Genomic DNA, 26,753 nt, shown 5'->3' on the forward strand with positions numbered 1-26,753 from the left:
TTAAATTACATTATTTAGTGATGATATGCATATGTACTAAACTTACTTTTGTATCATTGCAGGTCCCATCAATGTAGAATGACGTACACTACTTGTTAGAAGACGTACGTAGTTTTCTGATTTCTATGTATTCTTTTTAACATTTACTATATTTCCCTCGGTGTATTATGTACCTTTTGGAACGGTTACATATGAAAAATTGATTTTGAATTTTCTATTCTATATAATTATTTACTAATTTATTGTTTATTTTCTGTAATTTACTTCAATTTAAATCGTATTAGGATCGAAAACAAATAATACTATTAAATAAAAAAATTCAGAAAAATAATAAAAAAAATATTTAAATGATTTTCCGATGCATCAGACACATCGAAAATCGAGAACTCTCGACGCACCCTAAAAAGCATTAGTAACAAAGTTCCCAATGTTGCGTTGAGACGACATCAGAGAAAGTATCTTTAATATAAATCTCATGTATACTAAATTATTAATTATTTGAATCATATCTAAATAAATTGATTCTTAAATATTATATAATTTTCATATAAATCTAATTCATGATCATTTGTATAATAGTAATAATGTATCACCATACTACTAATATTGATCGTAACTAATGTAATAATTAAATATATTTTTCCTTAGTTCAACACGTTAATTCGAACATTTTGACCAAATTATTCTTTTAATATGCTTTGACCTTGTTGATTGGTCATGAGCTAGCAGAAGATCTTATGGATCTACTAATTATATACTCTATTCATATGAGATTAATTGATTAATTTAAGCCTTTAAATTTATTCACCTCCATTTATTAACATTGAAAAAATCACTATAGATTACTAGTTGGACTCTTATACACTATAGGATAAGTTGTGTCTGTGTATATAATTATCACTAAATGTAAGTTGATCCTTCAATAGTTATTTGCAATTGCAAATGGGTCAAAAGCTCATTTTTACAAGGGTAAGTGTATTGATCGAGTGGAGATGGTAGCTGGAACGTGCCTTAATTGATTGCCTAGAAACTGGTCACGTTGTTGAGTTGATTACCTAATCGAATTCGTCTCTTGATGAGTTGATCACCTTAAGTTGGTCGCTTTGGTCACTTGCAAAACAAGAGCTTGTTAATACTTAAGTTGATCATGCTCTTTTTAAAGTGTTTCAAAGTCTTGTCCTCTATAAAAATAATTCAAAAAACTTGTTATATCATCTCTAGGATAAAACAAAAATCAAACAACATTTGGCTTATTTGAAACTGCACTAGTAGCGGATCAAAATACTCATACCCTTCTCATTGTGCTAAAAAACTAAAAAAAAAAAAAAAAAAACCATAGAGAAAGGTTTTTTTTTTTTTTTGTTCTCTTTGCTAACCTAATCAATAGAAGAGAGTATATTTAACTAAAAACTAAGTACATAATTAACAAACTCTCGAAACATCCAAATTTGCCTATATTGATCTTGTTAGACTTGCTGTGGGCCTGGTTCAAATTTATAAAGATATTTGCTTAGTACGATATTGTTTCTAAAAGGTGTCTGCAGTTGAAGATTTTTTCTTTTGAAGATATTATTAAATATTCAGTTATTTAGATATCTTCTGAGAGATATTATTCCTAGTCTTGTGGAATTATTATACATTAATATAGGTATATTCTATATTGCCTCTATCTTCAAGATAAACAAAGATTCTCAAAGTTATATATATGTGAGACGTCTAATGTGGTGTATGTGCGTGAGCTGATCAACCGAAGAAGATTATTGTGATCGAAAATACTTGTGTAGCAAGTATGTTCTACGAGTGAAACATATGATTCTTGCTTGATATTTATCTGCGGTGATTCTTGAAGAATGCATATGGAGATCTTCTATAGCAAGATCATATAACCTCTATTTTGCGAAACAAGTTCAACGCAAGCATTAAGATGCTTGATGGAATTTACCATTAATGGGAGATTTCCACCAACAAATCCTTAATCAATTGATTAATGAGATAAATGATTAAGGGGGAGGTTTTTTTTTATGATCTTTGTATCGTGATATTGATAAGTTTAATACAATAAAATTGTATCACTGATAGTATAGAGTGAATATGTGAATGTAGAAACTCTATACTTGACATCATAAAATCGTACTTATGATTTATTAATCAAATAATAAAATCTCTCATATTGGGTCAAAGACCTCTCGAACGTAGATGCATTATCATCGAACTGGGTTACCAAAGTCTGTGTTCTTATTGTCTCTCCTTATCTGCTCATATTGTTGTTCCTACTATTAACTAACTAAAGACTCATCCTCTCTACTATTGTTGATGTTCTCATTTTATCAATTGGTATCAATGCAAGGTTTTCTGTATTTAGTGGATTCTCTTCGTGAAGGATCCTCAACAACAAGACCACCTGTTCTAGATGGAGCAAATTATGCCTACTGGAAAGCTCGAATAATTGCATTTATAAAATCGATTGACAGTAAGTGTTGGAAAGCAATGATTGCTGGTTTGAAACATCCTTCCCCTAAAGATGTTGCTGGAAAAGAGACACTTAAACAAGAGATAACTTGGTCCAAAGACAAAGATGAAGCTGCATTTGGAAATTCAAGAGCTTTAAATGCAATTTTCAATGGTGTTGATCAGAATATCTTCAAATGGATTAATACTTGTTTGTTTGCAAAAGAGGCCTGGAATATTCTTGAAACTGCTTATGAAGGAACTTCTAAGGTTAAGATATCCAAACTTCAAATTTTGTCTTCAAAATTCGAAGCAGTTAAGTTGATAGAAGATGAGACCATAGTAGAGTTTAATGTTCGTGTTCTGGATTTGGCTAATGAGTCATTCGCCTTAAGTGAAAAACTTACTAATACAAAGCAGGTGAGAAAAGTGCAAAGATCTCTTCCTCCTCGGTTTAACATGAAAGTCACAACTATAGAGGAAGCTAATGATATTCTAGTCATAAGATTGGATGAGTTGTTTGATTCTTTGCGAACATTCGAGTTGTCACTAGATCTACACTTGCTTATCAGGGAGTCAGTGAGGAAACGACAAAGTCTACCTCAAAGTTTCCTTAGGATGATCTGTCTAAAGTAGTTTCTCTTCTGTCAAAACAATTCTCTAAATTTAAAAGTAAGTTTTACAAAAATCCAGGAACATTCGGAAGTCAATCAAATAGAGATTCTACATGAATACTTTCTGTACAGGATCACCAAGTTCTATTGTTGGGTCTCGACGGAAGGATAGTTATCAAAATACCGATCAGATTGATAAAAGTGTTAGATGTCATGAGTGTGAAGGATTCAGGCACCATCAAGCTGAGTATGCTATTTATTTAAAAAGAAAGAAAAAGGGGCTTGCAATCACATTATCTGGTAGAGCTCTAATCAGTTGTGAGCAAGAAATATCTAATGATAATAATCTAATTGTTGGTTCTGAAGAAAAACGTGAGTTAGATAGTGAGAAGTTACCCTCATCTGGTGAAAAACTGGTCAAGGTAACTACTTTAGATTTTGAAGAATTATTATCGCTACGTAAGGAAGATCAAGAAGTGCTAAGACTGCAACAAAAACATATTATAAGCTTATGCGAAGATAATTATAGGTTAATGACTACCATTGTTACATTAAATCAGGAACTAAAAAGTGCCTGAAATGACTATGAGGCCTTAACCAAATCAATATGACTTGTCCTCTGGAACTGATAGTCTTAATAACATCCTAAGTAGGGAAAAATTGAAGAAAGACAAATAGGGTATAGGTTTCTAAAAAATTAGTTCCTCCTCAAAAGGAAAATCTAATGTGTTTGTTCAAGCTATACAAGGCACGAATCAAAATCATATCCCTGAAACCACATAAGGTAAAGTTACTACTGTCAAGCAGAGGTCCAGTGTAAAGTCAAAATGGATATGTCACTTTTGCAATGAGCTTGAGCATATTAGACCATACTGCTACAAGCTTCATGAGATCAGCAAAGTGACTAATCATAAGTCCAGAAAATATAATGCGTCCTCAAGCGCTATTGTGAAAAAGGTTTGAGAATGATAGAGTCAGGAAGATCACTCGCGTGTAATATGGCTTTTTCTTGAATCTATAACTCAAATTATAAAGAGTGGTATTTTGACAGTGGGTGTCCAAGGCACATGACAGAAAATCTCTCTTTTTTACTAATTTAAAAGAAAGTAAAACTGGATAAGTAACTATTGGTGATGGTGTTCAGGAAAAAGTTATTGGTAAAGGTCATATTGATCGGTCAGGTACACCAAATCTTCGTGATGTCAAATTAGTTAAAGGTTTGTCTGTAAATCTTATTAGTATTAGTCAATTGTGCAATCGAGGGTTCAAAGTTCAGTTCTCAAAAGACAATTGGTGCTAGATTTTGGCAAAAATGTAGTAATGACTGGAACACGGCTTTCTGAAAATTGTTATCATTGGGACAATAACCTTAAGTTTAATTTGGCTAAATATGATGAAACTATACTATGGCATAAACATCTTGAGCATATAAGTTTATCTAAAATTTGTAAGACTATCAACGCAGATGTTGTTCATGGTGTGTCGTTGAAACAAAATACTAAGATTCAGTGTTTAGAATGTCCAATTAGGAAGTAAATCAAATCATCTCATAAGACTGGAGACCATATTAGAACAAATGAATCTTAGAATTGCTTCATTTAGACTTAATGGGTCCCATGCACGTGGAAAGTTTTGGAGATAAAAAAAAATATGTGTTAGTAGTTGTTGATGACTACTTTAGATTCACTTGGGTACGATTTATTGGAGAAAAATCTGAATCGTTCAAGATGTTTTGATCATTAATTACGTGTTCATTTACAACGAGAATAAGATAAAAAAGATTCAACGTATTAGAAGCAATCATGGTCGAGAATTTGAAAAGGCTAGTTTTAATGAGTTTTGTCAAACTAAGGATATTTTTCATGAATTCTCAGTACTGTTAACCCCTCAGCAGAATGGGATAGTTGAGAGAAAGAATAAAACTATTCAAGAAATGACCCGAGTTATGATACATGTGAAGTCTCTTCCTCTATGTTTCTAGGCAGAAGCAGTAAATATAGCATGCCATATACACAATTGGATTACTCTTCGTCCTGGAACTGTGTATACAAATTATCAGCTATGGAAGGGTCGTAAACTTAATGTTAAATTCATGTATTTGGCAGCATGGATATATATTCAATGACCGACCATATCATCTAAAATGGGATCCCAGATCAAATGAAAGTACTTTCCTTGGCTACTCTATCAATAGTAGAGTATTTCGAGTATATAATAAACGCACTAAAACTGTTATGGAGTATGTGAACATTATTGTTTATGATACTGGAGACCTTATTAAGAAGGAAGAAGATGATTCAAGACTATCATCTTCTCTAACTGATGAGATCACTGAATGTTCTGGATGCAATAGTTTGAAAAAAGAATATTTTGATAGTCTATCAGTTATTACTACTGATCAAAATTTCGCTAATGAGGAGTGTATTAATACAAGAGGTACTTCCACAAGCATGCATGTTGACTCTATTGAAACATAATCCATTGAAGATCAAAGTTTTATGCCCTCAGCTTGTATCAAGAAAAATCATTCATCTACTAGTATTATAGGAGACATTGGCTGTGAAATTACTATAAGAAAGAAGAACAAACCTGATTATGCTAAAATGATTGCCAATGTTTGTTTTACTTTTACAGTAGAACAACTAGTGTTACTGAAGCTCTAAAGGACGAACAATGGATAAAATAAATGTAGGAGGATTTACTTCAGTTTGAATGAAATCAATTATGGGAATTAATACCAAAACCATCTGATGTCAATATTATCCGTACAAAGTAGACTTTTAAGAACAAGATTAATGAAAAATGGAATATTATTAGAAAGCTCGTCTTGTAGCTCAAGGATATGCTCAAATTGAAGGAGTTGATTTTGGAGAGAATTTTTCTCCTGTAGCACGGCTAGAAGCTATTCGATTGTTGCTAGGTATCGCATGTGTGAAAAAAATTACATTATTTCAATGGATGTTAAAAGTGCATTTCTTAATGGGTATACTCAGAGGAAGTTTATGTAGCACAACCCAAAGGCTTTGTTGATCCTACCAATCCAGATTACATGTATAGACTACGTAAAGCTCTATATTGGACTTAAATAGGCTTTTAGGGCCTGGTATGACAGACTGTCTACATATTTATTAAAGCAAGGCTTCTTTCGAGGAGGTACTGACAAGAAAATGTTTATTAAGAAAAAGGTTAAAGAGTTCTTAGTTGCTTAGATGTATATAGATGATATATTCTTTGGAGGTCAACCTCAGACTATAATAACAGATTTTGTGGAGCATATGAAGATTGAATTAGAGATGAGCATGGTGGGAGAATAATCATTTTTCTTGGGTTTTCAAATTAGACAGTGCAAGATTGAAATTTTCATCTCTCAAGAAAAATACGCTCGAAACATCATAAAAAAGTTTGGCCTTGAAAAATAAAAAATAAAATGAACTCTTGCAGCAACTCAACTCAAAGTGTCTCGAGAAAATCATGACAAAGTAGTTGATGAAAGTATGTATTGAAGTATTGTAGGAAGTCTACTGTATCTAACAGCCAGTTGTGCTGATATTGCTTTTGCAGTTGGTGTATGTGCTAGATATCAAGCAGATCCTAGATAATCACATTTACGGTCTACCTAACGCATTCTCAAATATGCATCAGGGACAATAGACTACGATCTCTGGTATTCCTTTGATACTACTTCAGTTCTAGTAGGGTATTGTGATGCTGACTAGGCAGGATGCACTGAAGATCGAAAGAGTACTTCTGAAGGATGTTTCTTTCTAGGCAATAATATTATTGCTTGGTTTACTAAGAAATAAAATTGTGTATCTTTGTTTACAGCTAAGGAAAAATACATAGCTACAAGTAGTAGTTGTACTCAGTTATTATGGATGAAACAGATGTTGTATGAATACAATAATTTTCAGGAATCAATGATTCTATATTACCGATAGTATGAGGGCAATTTGTAAAGATCCAACTCTTTATACTAAGCTGAGGTTATTACTACTTAAAGGAAAATAAGATTTGTTAAATTAAATTGGAAAGTAAAACAAATGTTCATGATCAAAACTTCAAATAAATAAATAAATAAATCATTTAAAATCATAAATAAATAAACGAATAGAAATAAATCTCAAAATAACAAAATCCTAGTTTGGGCCCTATCTAGTTTTAAAGAGTAATAATGAAAGTACAAGAAATATTAAAACAAACTAAAATCATAATGGCGGAAGCAACATGTTCCCTATGGCATGCCACGGTCACTTCTTATCATTTGCCAGCTTTCCTCTACCTCTCTCTTTACCTTTGCCTGAAAAATTTAAACATAAAAGTGTGAGTATAAAAATATACTCAGTAAGGGACCTACTACTAGTTCCGCTAGGTGACTGTTAACTTTCTATTAGAGTCCTGTAAAGTGGTAACCCTTAAATTGGCCTGTTCTCGAACACGCGCAATCTGTGATCCCGTAGGAACATCTCTGGTCTTTAGTGAACTAAAAGGAACACCTAGGACAAAACTGGTTTTCAGTGAACACACGGAACACCAGGACAAACAGGTCTTTAGTGAATCTCGAAAGAAACAGTAAGACAATCGGGCTGTGAGTGACCCCATCGAGTCACTCATAATATATCATCTCATACTTGATTGGTGATCCCGTCGGACTACACAGTCATAAAAAGATGGTGATCCCGAGGGACACCCATGTGGGTACGACTCTAATAGATAAAGCTAATAGTATGACCTATCCATAGCATGTAGCATAATATAATATCATAATCATGTCATGAATATTAACCATAGCATTCTTAATTATAAGATTAATAATTCATGCATAACATCAACATCAACAGTCATCATCAACATAACTCAGTCCAAACTAACTGTCATCGTAAGTATAGACTAGTCATGACTACCAATCATCATAAATCATAAACACGTTATGCATATTTGCTACATTAATGCATAATGGAAAAAGTTACATGCAAGCTCATACTTCAATTCGAAGGTCTAGCAGGAGAATCTCTTACTTGGAGATTAGCTTAATTCACAGAAATACATTCCCGACAGCAAAGTCAAGCTTCTCAAGAAAATCCTAAATAGTAAGGATAAAATACTAAGATGACAACTTAACTTGCAGTTAATTTAGGATTTAAAAATTTAGGTAATTCAATTTACCCAAAGTTGAGTTAAGATCCAACTCAACCTTAATTTAGAGCAAAGTTCCACAGCTCATGATTTCCAACTAAAAATCTAACCAATTTAATTAGAAATTAAATATTTAAAATCCAAACTCAAAAATTTGTTGGGTATACCAAAAACCCAATCAAAACTTACCAAAAATAGGTTAGATAGGATTAAAAACAAGCTTGTCAGCTCAAACGGCTTGGCCAGGAGAACAATCGGCTAGGAGGCTCGACTGAGAGAGGGAAATCAGCTGAGAAGGCTTGCACGCGACTCACGTGCGAAGGGCGACTTGGTAGCTTATAGAGGCACGACTCAACTGAGGTTAGAAGCGGCTTGCGCCGGTCAGCGGCTCAGGTTGGGGCATTCAAGGCTCGAATTGCGCATGACCAGCTCTTCGAACGGTGTCGATAGAGGAGTGACGCGACGCTGATTGGAGATGAATGGCTTGTGACGACGGAATGACAGAAGACGACAATTGATGACTACAGATGGAACGACGCGACAGAACGGTTAACGCGAAGGAGAGCGTGGCTGAAAGATTGTTGTCCGCTCGGTTCATGCAGACGATCGACGTAATGGGATGGGACGCGACAATCGACGGCGACCTATGGTGGCTGTCGACCGGAGGAAGGTGGTGGTGGTGAGGGCAGCTCGGGTTCTTTTCTATCTTTGTGATATTAGTGTTTGTGAAGAAGATGATGAATAGTGCCACGTTTTCCAAGGAGCTATTTAATGAAATAAGAATAATATAAAAATAATAATAAAAAAATTATTATCATTTTATCTTCTCTTTCTTTACTCATTTTTCAAATAAAATCTCCTACCCTCTCTCTTCATTTAAACCCATCAAATCTTTTTTTATCTTCTTTTTAACTTTTCCCCAAAATAAAATCAATACTTTTCTCCCCTCAACCAATCACATCACTTTATCCTTCCAAAATAAATAAACCAATCTCAAATAATTATATTATTTTCACAATACAATTATTTTAACCTTAAATCCAAATAATTATATACTCTTATATATAATTATTCAAAATTCTCTCAAATACAAATCTCCCAGCACAGACTACTTAAAAAGCAAACCAAATCAAACATTAATTCCAAATTCAATTAATTAAATATTTTTCCATAGTATCTAATTAATTCTAATTTCTACAAATCAAGGATTTCCACAATTAAATCATATAACACCCAAAAATAATTTCAATAATTTCCAAAATTTAACTTAGGATAATTAAACTTAAAATTACTTACTTTGGCGCGCTACACAATTAATATTTCCAAAAATCCAGTTCAATATAATCGCACTAAACATATTGATATTCGACTTCAATTTATTCGAGAGTTGGTGGAAACTAAAGAAATCTCTCTTCAACACGTCCGTACCTCAGTTTAGCTTGCAGATATTCTAACAAAATTGTTAGAAGTACGTTATTTGAAAAACTTAGAGTTGGGCTTGGAGTATGTCAGTTTCAGCAATAGAAATTAATGTCTATGGTATATGAGTTGTTTGCTTATTGGGCCTGGTCAGATTTACCTGGTTTGCAAGGAAGAAATTTGAATTTGAAAAATTCTGGGTGGCGTTGTTTCACCTTCACGATTCCCGTCCTTTTGTTCAGGTGTTTTATATTTCTCTCAAGCTCTTTATAAGGTGTACAGTTTCTTGAAAGGCATTCACTCGTCAAGCTCAGTATCATTCTAAACCTTCTCCATTGACGAATCCTTCTTCCTTTATTCCACAAGGTTCAAAACCTAGAAGAATCAAGATGATACCTGCACGCCATCCTTAAAGAAGAAGATTGTGGTGTGCTAGTGAAATTCTGAAATCATTTTCTTCCTCCGAATCTCATAAATCCATGCATGAAAAATTTATTGCTGCTACTAGCAAAACAACCATGCAATCTCCCATACAGCCCTCAATGGAAACTGGTACTCAAAGTCCTTTTTCTAGGTTTGCTAATCTATCTTATCAAAGAAAGCCTTGAGTTATAATTTCATATTCTGAGTCTACTAAGATAATTTCTGTTGAATCTGAGTCATCTGATGATGACAATGTGATATTGTTTGATGTTCTGAAGAGGAAAGCATATGGTAAAACTCCTATGTGTAAGGAAGTGGCCTCTAAAAAGCCCAGGGTTGGGAGGTCATCTAATGCAGATGATCTTTATGAAGATCTTTTTTATGTTCCCCCTCCAGGTCATCATGATTCTACCACCATTAAAGCAAAGGATTCATTTGTTCCCTTCTCATCCAAACCTACTTGGACTAATGATGACTTATTTACTGAGTTTTATCAAACTTCTGATATGCCTGACTTGAATGCTTCACAAGAATCTTTTTCGAATGAACTTGATCCTAACTCTGTTCCACCTCCACCTTCCACAGTTACTGATACTCCACAAGATCAACCATCTGTTCCTGATCATTTAGCTTCTAACAAGAACACTGCTACTGATGCTCCTCCTACAGCTTCCGAATTAGCTCCAAAGATGTCCAAAAGGCAGTTTAAAATGCCTATAAGAGGTCAAAAAGTAGTGATTACTAAAGTAGGGAGACGTAACCTTCCTTTTAATGTGCCTACTGTACCTATTGATGGCATTTCATTTCACTTAAAAGACTGTGTGCACAAATGGATGTACGTAGTCCAAAGGCGTATTGCAGATAAGGCTGTAATCTTTGATCAACACTGTTCATGTTCTACAGTAATTGATCTCATTGATGTTGTTGGTCTTATGCCTACTGTCACTAATGTTGGGGCTTTCTATCCCAAGTTCGTTAGAGAATTTATAGTAAATCTTCCTCCTAATTTCAATAACCATGGAATGCCGGACTATAGAAAGTTCATGTACGAGGCAAGTGTTTTTTTATTTCTCCTGCTCTTATAAAATCATTTCTAGAGAGTACTCTTCCATTTGAGGTTTCAATTATTCGACCATCTTCGAAACAATTGGCTTTAAAACTATCTAATGGCTTTGCTCGACAATGGTCTTCTGGTGGTCAATTTCTAACTATGAAGTTAAGTATTAGGAATGTCATTCTTCATAAAATTGGTATTAGCAATTGGCATCCAACCTCTCATCTTTCTACTGTCTCCACTACTCTAGCCAATCTGTTAGATTTGATAGGAACAGGTCCACATGTTGATATAGGAGATCTTGTGTATCATCATGTTCTGAGACATGTGGATACATTTGGAATAAACATTCTCATCTGTTTTCCAAGACTATTATGTGCTTTTATGTTATCTCAATATCCTGATATATTTGACTAAATATGATGTGAGCGGCCTTGCCCCTAAAACAATATTGCTTAATTACAAGTTGTTTCAAGGGTCTTATCTTCCACATCTTCCACCAAGTTTTCGTCCTCCTCGACTTAGTTCTCAATCTACAGCTACAAATTTGAATATTCCTGCCTTTGGGTTACATCTCTCTCATGAGTTAGCGACTCGTATGGTTCATCTCTTAATAAATGAATCTCGGTCTCTAACTACTACCATTCAAGATATGAATGAGGTAATGGCTAACCTTATCAGTGGACGAGTGGCAATTAACTCAATGTTGAATGCAGTTCAGCATATAATTGAAACTCAATATCCTTCTTCGTCTACCTAGTTATTTGTTCACATGTAAGGGAGGATAGTGGTGGTGGTGATGATAGATTTCCTTTGAGACGGATGGCTGTTTTTTTGTGTTGATTTGTAAGTTGAGAGTGATTGTAGTTTTTTTTATCAATTGATATTGGTTGATATTTTTCTCATTTGAACTATGTTGGTTTCTAAAGTGTTGTTTTACTATGTTGGTTTATGCTCTATACTCATTCACCATTCTATGAAATGATATTAGTAATAAGCATTTTTCTAGTATGATATGCATGTCTGAACAAATAATGGAAGCCGGTTTCAAGGGGGAGATTGTTAGATATGTTGTTGGCCCAGTTCAAATTTATAAAGATATTTTTTCAGGAGAATATTGTTTCTAAAAGGTATCTGTAATTGAAGATTTTTTTTTCTTTTGAAAATATTATTAAATATTCAATTATTTAAATATCTTATGTGAGATATTATTCCTAGTATTGTGGAATATTATAAACTAATATAGGTATATGTTATAGTGCTTATATCTTTGGGATAAACAAAGATTCTTAAGGCTATATATATGTGAGACATCTAATGTGGTGTGTGTGCGTGAACTGATCAACCGAAGAAGATTTTTTGTGATAAAAAATATACTTGTGTAGCAAGTATGTTCTACGAGTAAAACATATGATTCTTGCTTGATATTTATCTGTGATGATTCATTGAAGAATGCATATGGAGATCTTCTATAGCAAGATCATATAACCTCTGTTTTACGAACAAGTTCAATGCAAGCATTAAGATGCTTGATAGAATTTACCATTAAGGGAGATATTTCTACCAAAAAAATCCTTAATCAGTTGATTAATGAGATAAATAATTAAAGGGAGGTTTTATTTTGATGATCTTTGTATCATGCTAGTGATAGGTTTAATTCAGTAAAATTGTATTACTAATAGTATATAGTGAATATGTGAATGTAGAAACTCTATACTTGACATCATAAGGTTGTACTTATAATTTATTAATCAAATAATAAAATCTCTCATAACAGGTTGAGGATCTCTCAGACGTAGATGCAGTATCATCGAACTGGGTTACCAAAGTCTATGTTCTTACTATCTCTTCTTTATCTGCTCATATTGTTGTTCCTACTGTTAACTAACTGAAGGCTCATCCTCTTTACTGCTATTGATATTCTCCTTTTATCTGATCTCATCCTCATCTCTAAAATATGGTACCCCTATTTGGCCAAGTCTCTCAAAACGATAGACATATTGAATCGGCAACAAGGACCACCATTCGGGTATGCAAATTAAAGGACAATATGTCACATACACGAGTTCATTGATCACTTAGTATTAAGATCGAGTCACAGTTCATGATCATCCTATGAAATATTAATTTTATCAATTAACAAATTTAGAAAAAGAGATTAATTATTTCGTGGGTCGATCTTAAACAAACTCTTTGTATACACTACTGCAAAAACAAACTCTATTGACAATTTTCAAAAAGTTAAGAACTATTGTACTTGACCTTTTTAAAAGTGTCCTTAAAAGCCAATGTAAAAAATGTCGAAGTTCATGAATAAACTTCAAAACTATTGAATTTTGGACATTTATAAAATGTCAAAAAATATCGATCTTCAAGACATGTAAAAACATCAAGAATAAAAATGTTACTTGATAAGTGATAAATGTCAATATGTTTTGTACTTGATATGTGAAAAATGCCAAGAATGTTAGTGTTGTAATTGACTATTTAAAAATGTCGAGAATTGTTCTAGTTAATATGTAAAAGATGTCAAGATGTTTTATACTTGATACGAAAAAAAATGTTAAGAATTGGTGTTGATGATATTTGAAAAATGTAAATCTTTTTGGAGTTTTTTTATAATTATAATTTGGATATTTCTCTAAAGACTATTTATGTATTCGTTCCTGTATTGTTCCTGTACTGTAGTCCAACAATCACATCATTATGCATATATAGATATTCATCAAATACAATTTCAAAACTTTGCAACATTTCAACAACCATGTGAACATCCATCATATAAACATTTCCAAAACTCAACATTTTTTCGACCTTGTTAAATACAAAACCTTACAACTCCATGAAAATTGATTGTAAGTTAACAAGGAGAACTATATGGGCATCCTCATACAAACATTTCCAAAAAGAATATAATTCTAACATTCAACCGCATATGAATGGTTTCAAAAATTGACTGATGCATTACTTCTATCAGATACCTATGTCTTGCCAAGTCTTGGTAACACTACAAGAAAATGGAGCATTCCCGACGCCGAAAAGGACGTCGGCATAAAGAATGTCGGGAATAAGGGCTTTCCCGACGCCGTCAACAACGCGTCGGGAGATGCGTCGGGAAAACAATCTTTTCCGACGCACCACGAAGGCGTCGGCAAGAATACGTCGGGAAAAGGGTAAATTAATTTTAAAAAACGAACTATTCCCGACGCCGTGAACAGTGCGTCGGAAGCGGCGTCGGGAATAGGGGTTTTTCCTGACGCTGCATGAAACGTCGGGAAAAACGTTTAATGAGCGTCGGGAATTCCCCTTTTTCCGATGCATTTTGAGGGATTTCCCAACGCCACGTCACTGCATCGAGAAATCCCCTTTAAAATCGTTTCAGTTCTGTATTTTACAGAACCGAAACCGAGAGGGGAAAAGAAAGGAGAAGCCGAGATCGTCGTCGCGATTTCCGTCGCCCTTCCACCGTTGTCCCTCGCCGCCGTCTGCCACTTTAGGTAAGTGGAAAATGAAAATTTATTTAGTTTAAGTTTATGTTTTAGGGTTTTTTTTTATGAAAATTAGTTTAGGATTTTATTTTGGAATAGATTTTTGTTTGTTAAACATATTTTTGTATAGAGTGTGTGTAATTTGTGGTTGAATTGAAATTGAAATTTGAAATTTGAATGGTTTAGGATTTTTGTTTTAGAAAATTGAATAGAGGGGGGATTTTATAGTTAAATGAAAATTGAATGGGGGTTGAATTGGGGGAGGGGGTTTATTGTTAAATTGAAAATTGAATTGGGACGGGGGTTTATATTTGAATTGAAAATTGAAATTGGAGGGGAGGGGGGTTAATAGTTAAATTGAATTGGGGGGGGGGGGGGGATTTATAATTGAATTGAAAATTGAAATTGGGAGGGGGGGGGGGAGTTAATAGTTCAATTGAATGGGGAATGTAATATGTGTGTTAAGATTTGTTTTGGCTATCCTGCAGTTATGGTACCCTGTTTGTGTTGAATATTTTTATTGTTGATTTGAGATGACTATCTTGCAGTTATGGTAGCTTTTTTGTTTTGAATTTGTTTATGTTTGGGATGGCTATCCTGCAGTTATGGTAGCCTTTTTTGTTTTGAATTTGCTGGTTTCAAGGGGTGGTAGTAGGATAGTTTGAAGTATTTTGTTGTTAATAATTAGGTTGTGTTGGCTATCCTGCAGTTATGGTAGCCTCTGTAGTTTGGAGGGGTTTGTAGGATACGAAGATATTTTCAAGTATTTTGTTGTTAATAATTAGGTTGTGTTGGCTATCCTGCAGTTATGGTAGCATCTATAGTTTGAACTTAGTTATTGAAAAATAGTGAAAATTCAGGGGAGTAAGTTATGGATGTGAAAGAGTGAGAGACATATATTTCTAATCAAATCTATTTATGTTTTAGGGACTTAAACGATGGATAAGGGTTGGATGAAACTTAGAAATAAGTTATCCCTTGAGTATAGACATGGAGTGACCCAATTTTTAGAATTTTCCAAATTTCACGTTGATGCTTACGGACGATTGAGGTGTCCATGCAAGAGATGTTTGAATTTAAATTGGAGCTCATTAGAGGGTGTGGAACGACATCTGCTGACTATTGGAATATCCCCCTACTACACAGAATGGGTGTATCATGGAGAGTCATTAAGCTATAGAGGTACAGAAAACTTTGAGGAAGGAACTAGTAGTAATCCTTTTAATGAAGAACTAGTAGTACACAATTTAATGAAGAAGGTGATATCTTTGGTATGCTAAATGATTTACAAGCCCCTATTGAACATGAAGAGGAAATAGAGGAATTTCGTTTGGAAGATGAAATGGCGATGAATGTTGGGGTAAATATAGATGAAGATACAACAAATAATATATTTCGGGACTTATTGAATCAAGCACGTAATGAGTTGTACCCCGGTTGTTTTGAATTTTTGTCGTTAAATTTTTTGGTTAAGTTGATGCATGTGAAAGTTCTAAATGGTTGGAGTAACAAGTCGTTCGACATGTTGTTAGAACTCTTAAGAGCAGCGTTTCCAATGTGTAATAGTACTATTCCTAGTTCATTTTATGAAGCAAAACAAAAACTTCGTGACTTGGACTTGGGATACGAGACTATTCACGCGTGCAAGTATGACTGTGTATTGTATTGGAAAGAGTTTGTTGATTTGCAAGTCATCCAAAATAAGCGTATTTGGGACGTGCCAGAAGTGGAGGATGTTTAGAATGACCATATTAATATAATAGAAGTTGTTGTAAACCACCAAGTGGATGACCACATCGAGGATGACACTCTATGCAGAAATGACGTTGATCCCACAATAATTGAAAGACCGGTTGTGCGTCATGTCACTGACGACTTCATCGACGATGTGGATAAACACTTGTCACATGCAAGCGATGAGGAATTATAGTGACAAATTAAACCACGTATGCACATATTTATATCTAGTTTATATATTTTGATTCTAGCTATGTGTTCGTATTTGGTTATTGAATGTTTGTTTTCTATATGTCCATAGTCATTATGTCATATCGACGATCAAATTTTATGGAGACGGACGATATGTTCCTCCAGTTTGAGGATGATTTAGATAACATTGCGGGAGGGTCGTCATCTGTGGGCGACAATACGGATGAGTCTAAGAATTTTCTTCATTTTTAACTTACAAATATTTCATGTAGGGGGTTTCTAACTTTATATGTTATTGTCTATTTATTGAGCAGGGTCTTCTTCTCAACAAACGACTTCGACTCCTAGGAGACGTGCGCAGTCTTGACTCTTGGAGTTAGAGCGCCACGTTGCAATAAATGGGTGCATTCCGATGACGATCGCCCCTGGAGCGGAGAAGCCTATTTCTCCACACGCCGTTCGCTTCAGCCAGGCGATAGGCGTGTGCATATGAAAGACATTTCCCGTTCGTTGTCTTAAGTGGGCGGACCTTGGGAGAGAATACATTGAGGTCGTCAAGGGCGACCTCCAGGTAATTAAATGCACTACACATTTATATATGATTTCATTTGAAACATATCTAACTTTAACCAATCTAATGTGTTATGTTTGTAATGTGTAGCGATTGTTTGTGCTTGATTTCAATGATCAAGCAATGAACAGGTTTGTTGAGCATCAGATGCTCACGACCTTTAAAGAGTTTCGGACCGACTGTCATAGACATTTCAAAAAGTACAGCGACCCGGAGGAGGCTCGTGCCAACCCACCAAACGCATTGGTTGGACGTGATGAGGATTGGCACTTCCTCTGCGACCATTATATCAACCGTGCATTCCAGGTATTTGTCATGATTACTTATGATAACAAGTTTTAATATGTATAAGAAATAAACAATATAATTGTTTTAATGCAGGAGCAATCACGGACAAACAAGGCTGCTAAACAGAAGCAGCCTTACAATCATAGTAGCGGGTCCAAGTCGTTTCTACAACGACAGTATGAGCTCACTGAAAGAAGATGGCAGCCGGTCGATCGTGTGGAATTATTCCGGGAAACACACGTTCGAGCTGGGACATTCGTGTTGCAGGCCGTCGAGGATGCGCATGTAAGTTATACCCTTATTAATTATCCACTTTTATTATATATTTTTGCGCGTTACCTAACATAATTTTTAAATTTGTTGCAGAATCAAATGCTGGAACTCCAATCCCAGCCTACCCCAGAGGGTAGTCAGCCACTCTCTGAGGATGAGATATGTGATCAGGTGTTGGGTAGACGACCAGGCTACTCAAAAGGCCTTGGTTGGGGACCCAAGCCGAAGGCCCGCAGAACGACAAGTGCAAGCAGTTCGTCGACATCTTATTCGCAGTTCACAGAAAAAGAGATTGAATTACAAGCTAAACTTCATGAAGCTTTGGAACGGATTGAAGTACAATATAGAAATCACCAAGCATTAGCTTCACAAGTGGAAGCTATGAAAAAGATGATAGAAGAACTAACTCGTGCACAACAGGGACCACCACATGATCCCTAGCTCTGTGGTACGTCGTATATGTCTCTATTATTCTTAAGTTTTTGCAATATATGATTATGTATTAAACTTAGTTATTTTTATACCATTTTTAGGATCGAAGGTGTAGAATGACGCGCATACGCACCTCGTTGGGAGACTTTTCATTATGTTTATGTTTTTTCTATTTTGAGAACTATATTTTGTTGTAATCAACTTTTCGTATTATTAATTTTAATTCTATTTTTTTAATTTGTGTTTGTATATTTATTAATTTATTTTAATTTAATCCAAAACGTCGCGAAATTTTTTTGAGCAATCCGAACATCATTGTGAATGTTCGAGCGAAATATTATAAGGAAAAAAGTAAAAATAAAATATTTAAAAATATATATAAAAAAGATTTCCCGACGTTCATTACGTCGGGAAAAAAACGTCGGAAAAGAGGTTTTCCCGATGCCGGGGGATGCGTCGGCATAGACGGCGTCGGGAATAAGGTTTTTCCGACGCCGTCTATGCCGACGCATCTCCCAACGTCGGGAAAACCTTTTCCGATGCCGTGTTGGTACGGCATCGGGAAAGCCTCTCGCGACGCATTTCTCCCGACGTTCTTCCCGACGCCGTTTTGTACGTCGAGATATCCTTTCTCGACGTACTTTGCATTTTTGCCGACGTATTTGTGCGTCGGGAGTACCCCCATCTCTTGTAGTGTAACCTCCACTAGTTTTCTTGAATGAGAATTCCCTTTGCATAAGATTCCCTTTGCATTGTTGCAATCTTGAAAGGAGAGGAGAAAGATGAAAATGTCATGAGATAATCAATATATCCTTTAGTTAATTCTAAAGTAATTGACTGATGTATTAGCTAGAAGGACAGTAAAAGTAAACAACACAGAAAACTTTAGTAAACCAGTTCAGATGAGTAATATTATTAAGATTCACAATAGTCAATATACATCAATACAGTAAGTGATATTCAACTCGAGAATATGACTATATTAAAGTACTTAATAACTTAAAAGTTCAGGCTCCCCCTGAACATATGAGTGAATCTTCTTGAATATGTCTTCATACTTCCCCTTAATTGAAGATAATCTCTCGATCATTACTTAATCATTCAGATTACTCATCATTTAGTTCATCAGAGATCAACACATTGAGACCATAGATAGTAAATTGTACTACCTTCTTCCGCTTACGGCTACAGCAACGATAGTTTCGACGAGCAGCACCAAATGCTTTCTTCGTTCATTAGTCGTACAAAACCCACAAATTTCGTAGTATATAAATATATACTTCTTCAAGAATAATCTAAAAAAATATATTGATAAAGAATTCCTAAAATAAAGGAAGATCTGTTATCTTTTTTAAACTAAATAACTCATTAAAAAAAAGAAAATCTCATTAAATCTTTTTTACTAAATTCCAACAAAAGAGAAACACATTATCATAAGAAACACTTTAAATTCTTTAACTGTGTGTACACTTCACTAAAGACTCACAACTGAACTCTTCTCACTGTAGATATATTTATGTGTCCTCGGATATAAACTAATAACAACAAGTTAGTCCTTCACGAATGATTGTAACACCTGTTGGGTTAAATTATCGTTTTACCCTTGGGTTAATTACTTCTTTAATCTATAAATATATTCTTCTAATGAATCACATATTTATGGTTCAACCAATGAGCAAAAACTCTTCTGATGTTATAGAGAGGGTATGGCTCTTTGTTCAAGTCCCTATGACATCATTTAAAAGAACACTCATCTACTTACTCTAAAGTCTGGAAGGAGTAAATCCCCTTTTATGTGATTATGTTTTTAGCAACCCCTCATTCGGTCTTATCCCCAAAATGGTAGGGTTATAGAGTGGACAATTTGACCACTCTCACTCGGTACATATCAAAGGATAGTCTCTGACAAACAGAAGTTGATCATCATGCACTAAGGATTAAAACTAAGTTATGTAGGTGAATATTGAAATAAAAACCTAACTAGTCAATGGAGTTATATTTAGGGGTTACTATTTTGTCGTTCAGTCTTATGCAAACTCATTACATAGGAATACCTCCACTTACATGTCACCTACATGAATGTTTTGGATCATTGCGTTTGTGTCAAATACAAAATGAACCGTATTCGTAATGTTCTTAGGTTAAGATACTTGAACTTATCCTTATAATATAGACTTTTTAAGATACATCTTGAACCTTGATTTTTGTATGTCTTACATATCATTCAAGATTCATAAGATAGTTTAGGATGTTAATTTATTGAATTAGGTCACTAAGAGAAAATTAACAAAATAATCAATAACACTTACTAAAATTACAACAATAACATCTGAATAATAACGGTTAATAAATTACATTTAGTATCTACAAACATACTTTTGGTTAATTTTAATAAATAAAATGAGAAACGTCCAAACTTTTAGTCATAGTTCTGAATAATAATAGGAGAGAGAGAGAGAGAGAGAGAGAGAGAAAATGTGTCTTACCAAATTTACAAGATGAAGATTTTTTTTTTGTTGATAACAATAGATGTGTTTGTTGGGGTGAGTTTAGAAAGCTTCTCTAATAGTGAAAGATGATATATTCTTTAGTCAAACATTTTGTGTATCAAGGAATCTTCGATTTAGCGTGTTTTGAAGAAATATTTTGATTTTTGGGCTTCGTGAAACTTTGCATGGGATGTGATATTTTAACTTCAAGTTTAAGGTCTTGTTTTCGTTGCACAGAAAATTGGTTATTTCGTCGAAAAAAATGATCGTTTAATAAAATAAAAATTTGTAAATGTGTTTGCAAATGCTCAAAAGAAAAATAATTAAAGAACAAAGAGACAGAAAAAAAAACTGGGGAATGAGATATAAAGATGTTTCTTAAATATTAAAGATATCGATGTCTATTTTAAAAGTTGAAAAGCATTCTTAAAACTATTACAAATAATTTACATCTATAGCATTAATAATAAATGATATTTTATAAACTTGCCTTAAAGCTTAACACTAACCATTCATATTTTAGAAGTAAATATGACTTATAATTGAAGTAAGAGATAAAATTAAAAAATATTTTCTATAATTTTATCTCACTCCTATATAATCACTTTATATTTTACATAGCTAACTATATATAGGAAGTTCCAAGCTAAAAGATATATTTTCACATTGAAAAAATGGTTTAATAATAATATGTAAGATTGACCAAATGACAAATGCAAAATCTTAAATGTTAAGAAAAGAACTAAGTTGAAGCTAAATCGTTTTCAAAACTCGAATTGTTCCAAAATTTTCAATTCTAATTATTCCAATATAAACCCAATCAAAGATTTTAATTTTATATTTTCCCTCCAAATTTACAATAGTTACTCCCTAAGCTAAGGTCCACCTAAAAAGGGCCAATTAAAAAAATGCACATGTGTATGGAAAATGAAATGAGAACTTTTAAATAAGCCATACTTTTTTTTTTCTTTCTCTTCTTCTTCTTCTTCTTCTTCTTCTTCTTTTTTTTTTTTTTTTTTTTTTTTTTTTTTTTTTTTTTTTTGAGAACTACCTTTTTCCCCACTGGATTGATGTACAGGAAGAGGATAAAATGGTAAAAAGATAAGGAGGAGGAGAGAGAAAATAAAAGTTATATTTCTTCTAAATGATGATAAATATGATATAGCAATTAAACCCCAAATGGATTTGGTTTTGAACAAAACATATATCAAAAGTTTGGGAAATGGGTGTGGGAATTCTGAATCATTTGCAGCTCTGTTGTTGTTTGGCATGAACTTTCATCGTTCAAGCAGCTGCTCCTGTTCATTATTAATTCAATCAACCAAAGTTTTTAAATATACTATCAAAATAACATTAAATTCTCAAATTATCTAATGTTAAGAGTCATACGTACTCTCTTGGTCGTGACACCCACAAGGAACTAAGAGCTCGAAGTCTTCCATAATACTCTCCAATTACCACAAAACATCTAGCTGCCTGTCGTACTGTCAATATCCGATGTAACTGATGAAGTGTTTGTTGTCTCAACATATCAGCCTGTGATATAATACTCAAATGAGTTAGATGTACACTTCGATTACACACGACTTCTATCATTTTCCACGCAGATGCATACACACAAAAAGAAAAAGAAAAACTATTGCTTACTTTATATTTATTTGCAATATCAAGACTTTATACGATAAATCTTTATTGTTTTTTAAGATTTTAGTTGATAGGTCACCCAAAACATCCTTTTCTACACCCAACCAATTGATTGTGACTTTGCAAATTTCTAAACACTGAGAAATGTTTCTTATGTATTATTTATGAACTCACCATTTACTGATCAATGCTACATTATTGAACATCAAAACAGACTTGGTTAATCCCTTCCTAAATATAATTTGCATATTTATTTCAAGTATTGATTTTAATATTGGAAATTGTAATGGATAACCATACTTTGGATTTTTATTTAAAAAGGGTTTGTGGTCAACTGGATGCAAGATCTTTGAGTGAGTTATTTTAGGTTTAATTGTCGTATTGTAGATTAAATTTCTGTTTCCTCATTCTCCTTTTAAATTTTGCCTGAATAACTATCCGAACTTTTTCATTGTTAGTACTTAAAAATTAAACCTATAAAAATGACTTTTATTTACTGGTTGAAAAGTTTAATACCTTGTTAAAAAATGAAAAGAAAACGCACAATATATTTTGAAAAGAAAATGATAATTTTCTTTTTACTAAACCTCATTAGTGTTCTAATTCAAATACCTTTTCTCTTGCAAAGCCATATTTCTTGATTATTGTGAGGTAATCTTTAAGTTTACTACAAAATTCAAATACCATCTCTTTATAGAGACTTTTGTATTTCCTTCTCTACTAGAAACAAAATATTTTTATTCTATCGGTCTTTAAATTAAAGTCGATGATAATTTAGTTCATGTACTTTCAAATTTGTATCAAATTAGTCCAAGTATAACAAAGATTAAGTTAAGGATTTAATTCTTATCCTAACAAATATTTCTAAAATTAAATGTAAACTTTTGTTAAATAAGAATTTACTATCTATAGTTTATAAAAGGTATGAATATGATTTTTTTTATTAAATCCTAAAAGAAGAAATCATGATATGGACCAAGTCATTAATTCTTAGAATTAAGACACTAAAATTATTACAAATTTTAGTTCAAACGGTAATTATTATTGTTACATCCGTGAAAGTTAAAAGAAACCAAAAACATTGTTGAACTTTTTGAGAGATTTAATGAAATTATAAAAGATAAAATTGAAAACTTTTAGACACCAAATTATAACGAAACATGACAGAATATTTATGAGAGAGAGAAAGAGAGAAGAAGTGAGAGTAACCTGGCGGATGAAGCCTTCAAGATTGGAGAGCTTGCCGGCGGCAAGAGCCATATGATTGATACCGTCGACAACGGCGGTGCCGGCGATAGTGATAATGAGAGAGTGCTGCAACTGCTCAAGGCCTTGATAAAGAGCATCCTCTGTTTCTTGTGAAGATCTTTGCAAATTACATATTCCCATTGCTTGTTGCTCCGTTAATGTGTCTATTTGTGGAATTAGCATCTGTTTGACACACCAAAAAGGAAAAAGTCACAAACTTTTATCACAAAAGTAACATTAACTATTTCATTTCAAATTCTTTTTACACCTCTATGAGTTTTGATGGTCGAAACCCGCCAATCCACAGGAAACAACGCTCTGCTGGAGTCATCCACATTCCTGTAATCAAATGAAACACGTCCGATTTTGCTGCCACGCCTTTCAGGTGAAATATTTCGTCGTAGTGAGAGATGTAACTGTCTACTATTGCCCGAAGATCGCCATCGGGGAGATGCCCCTGTAGTGCGGCCCGTAGCTCTGCCATCAAACGGTGGTCTTCGTCTAGCCACCGTGCGTACTCCATGTCAAATATTGCAGCTCCTAACATATATTACATTGTGATCAAAATGGTTCATTTTTTGAACACTTTTGATATTTAACTATTCAAAGTAAAGAAGAATTTAAAGGAACCATTTTGCTACATTGTGTTGAATAAATAAAAGGAGCCAACTTTGTCTAGTTCTAAATATAAAAATCCCATTTTCATCAGAAAATGGCCTTCCACCAAATTGTCCCCTTCTATAATTCAAGCCATTATTTCAATAAAGGCCAAAAAAAAAAAAAACAAAAAAAATATATAAATAAAGGGTATATACCAGAGCTGATATTGCCACCCATTACGCCACCGCAAGCACCTACAAACAATCCCTGTTCAACAAAAATTATTCGAAAATTAGTAAATACAATAACATAACGTTACTCATCTTCTTTTCTTTTTTTTTTTTTTAAAGAATGTCATTTTTATTTAAACTGTTTTAACAAGAATAAACTTTTAAAATAAACTTTTACAGTGTGTTAAAAGCAAGCTCTTCCAAAACATTTTTAAAGTAATTCATTTTCAAAATTAAATACTGTAAACATTAAGTAAACCTGAGAACGAGCTCTATGGAGGTCTTGTTCAAGCTGAGAGAGCTTGATTCTACTAGACTCTAGCTGCTGAATATAAGCCTGTTCACAGAAATGAAAAAAAAATTAAAGCATATATATGTTTTTAAAAAAAAATTCAAGTGCGTAACTCCAGTTCTTCAATGGGTTGATAAATTTTGAGAAGGAAAAGAAATTGCTCAATGTATTCATACCTTCTTCCTCAATCGGCTCTTTCTTGCCGCTTCTCTGTTTTGAGCCAATCGTCTCAGTGTCTACAAAAGTTTTTTTTTTTTTTTAACTTAATTTTTCATAACTCAAAGAAGAAGAATAAAAGGAAAATTTTTAAACTTCAAATTACTTCATAAGCAATAAAAATAGAACCTTGGCATCAAGCTGTCTCTCCGAAGTTGAACCACCTCCTTTCCTCTGTAAAAAAAATTGAAGAACAATGTTAAAATTCTACCCATTTTTGGCAAAATAAAGCAAGATTATATTGAGAAAAAAAAAAGATTGCTGACAGATTGTTTAGGGGAAATAGAATTATGATTATGATATTGTTCTTGAGAAGAGAAGCAAAACACATTGTTTTCTTCCATAGTTTGTATGTGTTGAAAAATGAGAAAAGTTTGGTCATTTTATCATGCCGAAGCAATGGCAATAAAGATTCTTTCTCTCTCTCTCTCTGTTTTCATATCAAATAATCGTCAGAAAATCTGTCAGAAGTCAGAAAAAACTCTGCCCCTCAATTCAATTTCTTGATTTCATAGGGATCAGAGAAGAAAAATTAAAAAAAAAAAAAAAAAAAAAAGAAGAAGAAGAAGAAAGAAGAACCTTTTCTTTGAGTGGAGATTGATTTTGTTGTGACGATGCTTCTGTTCTCAAAGCATCATCTTCAAATTCTGATTGAAGATGTTGAAGATGAAGAAGATGATGATGATGATGATGATTTTGATCAAATAATCCTTGATTTGAAGAACACGTTCTTCTATTTATTGGTGATCCAGATTCCATTTCTAATTCTATTTTGCTTGTGAGAGTATTGTTTATATTAGCTGATCCTGAATCTGTGCTCTCTGACTTTGAACCTCCTCCCTGAATTCAAATTCATCATACAAAAGTAAAAAAAAAAATAAAAAAAAAAACATAATGAGTTAATTTTATTTTTAGTTTCATGAAATGGGTATAATTATAAAAAAATGGTTTGTCTAATGGGGAAATTATGAAGTGATACCAATGTTGGGGTTTGTTGAAACCTTATTGGCCAAGAAGGGAACATTTCAAGAGTAGCTGCAGGCCTTCCTGTAAGAAAATCTGCAATCAAAATCAAGAAAATCAAAACCAAATAATAACTAATAAAGTTTATTTTGTACAATTAAAAGAAAAGAAAAAGAAAAAGAATTTATTTGTGTATGAACCTAATCCAACTTTTGAGCAGTTATGGAGTTAGTAGAGAGATGAAACAGAATAGGGTCAGAATTTTTACTCTGTTTGTAGCCTCATGCAATTCAACTCTATACCCTCTTTTGAAATCATTTTCCCTTTAAAAATAGCAACTTTAATTCCCCTTCCTAACTCTCTCTCATCAGTAAATTGTCAATAGGAAAAAGAAAAAAAAAAAGAAAATTTTGTTTTTTACTTGGAGATTTGGGTTCATCATTTCCAAGCTTAACCCCCTGCAAAACAATAGCTTCTTCCAGCTCTCCAAAATCAAAAGCTGAGCCTTCTGGATTTCTATAAAAAGAAAAAGAAAAATTAATAAAAAAGAAAAAGAAGCTGTTAATTTTGTTCATCGTAGAGAACTTACATGAAAGGAAGAGAAGGATTATGATGAATTATTCCATGGAAATTTGGCAAAGTTGCAGAGTGTTGATTGGCCATAGCCACAGAGGTTTAATAAGTTACTCCATTCTTGAAGATTTTGAAGAAACAGAGGAGGATTGTTTGTTATGAGTTTTTAAATTATGAGGTGAAGTGGGAAGAAGTAGAAGAGTTTACAACCCTTTTTATTTGTTTATATATGCAAGGAGGAGGAAGAAGAAAGTGGGTGGTGTCATTTTCTTTAGATATACATATATACATAAATTTTGAATTAATTAATTATATATTTGTGGGGTTTTGTGTATTATTGTTATTATTAGGAAAATAAATGAATTAATATTGGTGCAATTGGTTTTTTCTTTTAATTTATTAATGTGCTTCTTGATGAAGAAACCT

The 26,753-nt window shown here is 33.3% G+C and overlaps 3 protein-coding genes across 3 annotated transcripts; 2 read left to right on the plus strand and 1 right to left on the minus strand.

The window, feature by feature from the left end:
- The first annotated feature begins 2,340 nt into the window (after window positions 1-2,340).
- Window positions 2,341-5,138, plus strand: LOC103502061 (uncharacterized). Its single transcript, XM_051079713.1, has 4 exons — window positions 2,341-3,055; window positions 3,195-3,484; window positions 4,207-4,279; window positions 5,044-5,138. Exons 1-4 carry the CDS (start codon window positions 2,341-2,343, stop codon window positions 5,136-5,138), a joined length of 1,173 nt encoding a protein of 390 aa, XP_050935670.1.
- A 12,057-nt stretch (window positions 5,139-17,195) lies between these two features.
- On the plus strand, window positions 17,196-19,224 carry LOC127144151 (uncharacterized). The gene is made up of 3 exons (XM_051079714.1): window positions 17,196-17,385; window positions 17,461-17,583; window positions 19,147-19,224. The coding sequence occupies exons 1-3, from the start codon at window positions 17,203-17,205 to the stop codon at window positions 19,222-19,224; spliced, it is 384 nt and encodes a 127-aa protein (XP_050935671.1). The 5' UTR covers window positions 17,196-17,202.
- Window positions 19,225-21,673: 2,449 nt separating this feature from the next.
- Window positions 21,674-26,549, minus strand: LOC103500099 (transcription factor TGA9-like). The gene is made up of 12 exons (XM_008463308.3): window positions 26,344-26,549; window positions 26,176-26,270; window positions 25,771-25,850; window positions 25,371-25,631; window positions 24,921-24,965; window positions 24,752-24,811; window positions 24,543-24,620; window positions 24,269-24,320; window positions 23,722-23,993; window positions 23,415-23,636; window positions 21,955-22,097; window positions 21,674-21,859 (listed from the first exon to the last, which is right to left on the minus strand). Exons 1-12 carry the CDS (start codon window positions 26,415-26,417, stop codon window positions 21,769-21,771), a joined length of 1,473 nt encoding a protein of 490 aa, XP_008461530.1. The 5' UTR covers window positions 26,418-26,549; the 3' UTR covers window positions 21,674-21,768.
- Window positions 26,550-26,753: the final 204 nt, after the last annotated feature.

This window comes from Cucumis melo, chromosome 12 (genome assembly GCF_025177605.1).
Source record: "Cucumis melo cultivar AY chromosome 12, USDA_Cmelo_AY_1.0, whole genome shotgun sequence".
Classification (NCBI taxonomy): domain Eukaryota; kingdom Viridiplantae; phylum Streptophyta; class Magnoliopsida; order Cucurbitales; family Cucurbitaceae; genus Cucumis; species Cucumis melo.

Bases quoted from the DNA above. Each gene is read 5' to 3' on its own strand.
- LOC103502061 (XM_051079713.1), top strand. From the start codon at position 2,341: ATGCAAGGTTTTCTGTATTTAGTGGATTCTCTTCGTGAAGGATCCTCA. The intron at 3,056-3,194 runs GTTTCCTTAGGA...CTTTCTGTACAG, and splicing joins ACGACAAAGTCTACCTCAAA to GATCACCAAGTTCTATTGTT. The intron at 4,280-5,043 runs GTTTGTCTGTAA...CTATGTTTCTAG, and splicing joins TGATGTCAAATTAGTTAAAG to GCAGAAGCAGTAAATATAGC.
- LOC127144151 (XM_051079714.1), top strand. From the start codon at position 17,203: ATGAACAGGTTTGTTGAGCATCAGATGCTCACGACCTTTAAAGAGTTT. The intron at 17,386-17,460 runs GTATTTGTCATG...GTTTTAATGCAG, and splicing joins ATATCAACCGTGCATTCCAG to GAGCAATCACGGACAAACAA. The intron at 17,584-19,146 runs GTGGAATTATTC...CCTTAATTGAAG, and splicing joins GATGGCAGCCGGTCGATCGT to ATAATCTCTCGATCATTACT.
- LOC103500099 (XM_008463308.3), bottom strand. From the start codon at position 26,417: ATGGCCAATCAACACTCTGCAACTTTGCCAAATTTCCATGGAATAATT. The intron at 25,632-25,770 runs GTATCACTTCAT...ATTTGAATTCAG, and splicing joins TTCAACAAACCCCAACATTG to GGAGGAGGTTCAAAGTCAGA. The intron at 23,637-23,721 runs GTGTAAAAAGAA...TGTGTCAAACAG, and splicing joins GACCATCAAAACTCATAGAG to ATGCTAATTCCACAAATAGA.